Below are 3,578 nucleotides of genomic sequence, written 5' to 3' on the forward strand. Positions count from 1 at the left end.
TGACCTTTCACTCTGTACTTAGTCTGCTCTTTTTCCCCTCTACATCAAAGTTATTTTCCAAAAATAGCCGATCTACAAGATCACAACGCGTTGTGAGCTTGTAGATCGGCTATTTTTGGCTAAAGTTCTCAGAATATGGACACTAGGGTTCAAGTGGTTAATATAAAAAGGAATCAAAAATTCTATTACTCAAAGATTTGGAGGACCCCCTAAGGGTCCCGGACCCCCTGTTGAAGACCCCATGCGCCAGAAGGTCTGCTACTCGGCGATGCCGATGACGCCGCAGGCCAGACGCGGCCCGGCGTTGCCCGTCTTGAGGCTCTCCTCGTCGCCCCCCTTGCCCAGGTCGTCGGGCCGGGCGTGGACCACCATGGTGCGGCCCACTATGGACAGCGGCCCGCTCAGCGACACCAGGCGGTCGCACGCGTCCACGTGGGCCACGCCGTCCTCGCCCGCCGTCACGTTCCCCAGGTCGCCCGCGTGGCGCTCCTCGTCGCCGGGCCCGCCGTGGTTCCGGCCGTGGGGGTTGAAGTGGGGGCCCGCGCTGACGCAGCCGTTGGTGCTGTCCCCGAACGCGTGCACGTGGAAGCCGTGGTCGCCGGGGGAGAGGCCCGCGATCCGCCCGCTCAGCCGCACCGGCGCCGAGTCGCTCTCCTGCTCGAAGCGCACCGTCCCGCGGACCGCTCCCTCGCCCCTCAGCACGCACACCGCTCTCAGCACCATGTTCCTTTCTGCAAGAAGACGTCCAGACGCTGTGCGTTCAACTCTTTAAACCCTTGAGAGCTCGTACAAAACAATGCACTGAGGATAGGCGTGTGTAACGACCGCGCCTGTTATATTCTACGGCTCTGGCGCTCTAAGCCTTCGTGAAGGGTTTCTGATGATTTCACCTGCCTCAAATGCGCGTGATTGGCTGACGTCGTTCTGGCGTCACAGATAAGTGACGTCAAAGACTGACAATGTGTTTGTCCGAGATGCACACGGCAGCCACGCCGTCTTTAGACCCGTCTTGTTCTTTGTTTTATGCTTTAGCTATTACAAATAGCTGATATACAAGCTCACAGCGCGGCACTCAGCTTTTTTTGAAAAACATCTATCAAATATCTGCAAGTCTTTGAATATTTTTTACTCGATTCTATACTAAATATCTTCCAAATCCTTCTTCTAAATCAGTGGTTCAAAATGATGTGTATTTGACCACGGTCCCCCATCTAAAATATGTTGTTCCAGCGTCTAATGATTTTGGTGGGGTCCCCAGATGATTTTTTTTTTGGGGGGGGGCCCAGATTATTAGCTTAACACATCTACTGCCTCTTAATCTGAAGGTTGCTTGGTGCCTCGGCGCCACGTCGTTTCCTCCGTCGGCCGCCGCTATTATTTTGAAGGGCCGGAAGGGGGTTGTTTTTGTTTTTTTGGATTATCACTTGACGGCAACGATTACGTCATCTAGTCACATGACAGTGTGCGACAAGAAGATGAAGATGGCTGCGCCCTGCCTTGAGCCTTGTTTACATTTAGATCTGCTGCAAAATGTCTCAAAATGGCTATTTTGTTTAAATGAAGTTTCTTTATGGGCCTCTCCATTGACTTAACATTGAGGAGCTTCACTTCGCGTGCACGCCCAACGTGCGTTGTAAACAAATCGCCGACATTACCGATGCGAGCGGGACCGGAGCGACATTAATGTGCAACATTCTCACTCAACAGTAAACAAACCAACTAAGTTTGAGTGTATAGAGGGTATCTGCACATTTCTATTGTGACAATTTAAAGACTTTTGAATGCCTCTAAAATGACAACTTAAACGACGCTCGCAATGCCTCGCAATGTGAGGCGTTGTGAGCATGTAGATCTACTATTTTCACAATAGAACCGTGTTATACCAAATGTAATGCCTCAACTCTTACAGTTCAAATATGAGTCTTTTGGGGGTCGCAGCTTTAAAAGGTTGAGACCCACTGCTGTAGTGTGTAAGACAGAATGTGTTGATCACATCAACAAAATGTGTAGCTCAAAAGATGTGGACTGGTTTTAGGGAAAACAATGTGGATGGTAGTAACATAAATGGTAAGACAACATCTATTTTCCATAAGAATTCACATCTCAAGAAGTGTAAAAATTGGTGACAAGAAAAATACAAGCAGACATAACTGTAAAGCTGAACAAGTTGAACGTAATTTGTAGAAAAAAATAAAAAATAAAATAAAATAAAATAATCAAAGTCGTGTACACTGTAGGGAGCTACAATGGAAAAAACTATGGCTCGTGGACCAACCGGTGACTTTGTACACGACTTCGTACATTTCCCATAGATTCTATGGGACTTGACCACTTGCTCCTGCCCTTCGTGTACACGGTCTGTGCCGTCTATAGTTTCTTAATGGGGGGCAGCAGAGAGCCATATGTACACAGGCCCTAGGTGGTGTCCACGACCAGTAGTTTTACATGAACCCTCAGAGGGACACTGTGGGCTTATCAAGTGGTCCGTGGTGGTTCTCAAAGTGAGGTCGGGGGACCCTCAGAGGGACACTGTGGGCTTATCCATACCTTGGCTACAGGGGGGAAATAATTAAATGTACTTTTCATCGTGCCTGTTGCTAAGGTATGGCAACATGATTGGTGTCTTGCAAGACACCAGTCATGTTGCCATACCTTAGCCTTTCCTGAACTGACGCCGCTGTGAACATGTGTACACAGCCAGCATATTACTCAATGCCAAACTTTGCACACACACTCCTTGCCTGCCAATCCACAACCTCCACCCCTCCAGGGACCCCAGGGCTTATCTCCCGATTAGGACACTTTCCAGCATAGTGACATGCAGAACAAACTGTCCATATAGTATGGTTTACATAAAAGTCAGTTGTCTTTCACACACACACACACACACACACACACACACACACACACACACACACACACACACACACACACACACACACACATATATATATATATATACATATATATATATATATATATATATATATATATATATATATATATATATATATATTTCATTTATTTATTTCATAAATATTTTTCATCACAATTGGGTTTGTGGGGAGCCATCCCTGCTTCAAGCTGTCACAGCACGGCACCAACACTTCAAACTAGTTAAAAAACCCAATACAGCAGATCTACAAGCACCTCACAGATCTACAAGCACCTCGCACATGCCAGGGACAGAGTAGGTTGGCCTGCATAAGCCTTGCTGTCAACACACTATACTACACCACTCAGGCCACCAAGCCAGGTGTGGTCAATTAGTGCCTTCTTTTGATCAGTGGCTTCTGCTTGATGAGTGGCACCAGTCTGTCTTTGTTCCCTGGTCAGTCAAGTTCACTGGGAGAGAATGTTTCAGATCAGTGCAAGTGTATTTGTTTTCCATTTGGACTTACTGTGTTTTGTTGGTACAGTATGCGTGCGACTAACTAATATTTCTGATAATTCCAATTTGTTTGTTGTTTAATTAGCCGGATTGTGAATGCCCTGCATTTTTCTTTCATCTTTAGAACCACACGTGTGTAACAAAACAGAGTGGTGATCATTTGGTGTGGGTGAAGAGAAGAAAAACA

The 3,578-nt window shown here is 46.8% G+C and overlaps 1 protein-coding gene across 1 annotated transcript; it reads right to left on the minus strand.

Annotated features, from left to right (window-relative positions):
• Positions 1-258: 258 nt before the first annotated feature.
• LOC308305826 (superoxide dismutase [Cu-Zn]-like) lies at positions 259-723 on the minus strand (the record flags this gene model as incomplete). Its single annotated transcript, XM_080750706.1, has 1 exon — positions 259-723. The coding sequence occupies one exon, from the start codon at positions 721-723 to the stop codon at positions 259-261; it is 465 nt and encodes a 154-aa protein (XP_080606832.1).
• Between the last annotated feature and the right edge of the window lie 2,855 nt (positions 724-3,578).

This window comes from Nannobrachium achirus, assembly GCF_963921795.1.
Source record: "Nannobrachium achirus genome assembly, chromosome: 20".
In the NCBI taxonomy this organism is placed as follows: domain Eukaryota; kingdom Metazoa; phylum Chordata; class Actinopteri; order Myctophiformes; family Myctophidae; genus Nannobrachium; species Nannobrachium achirus.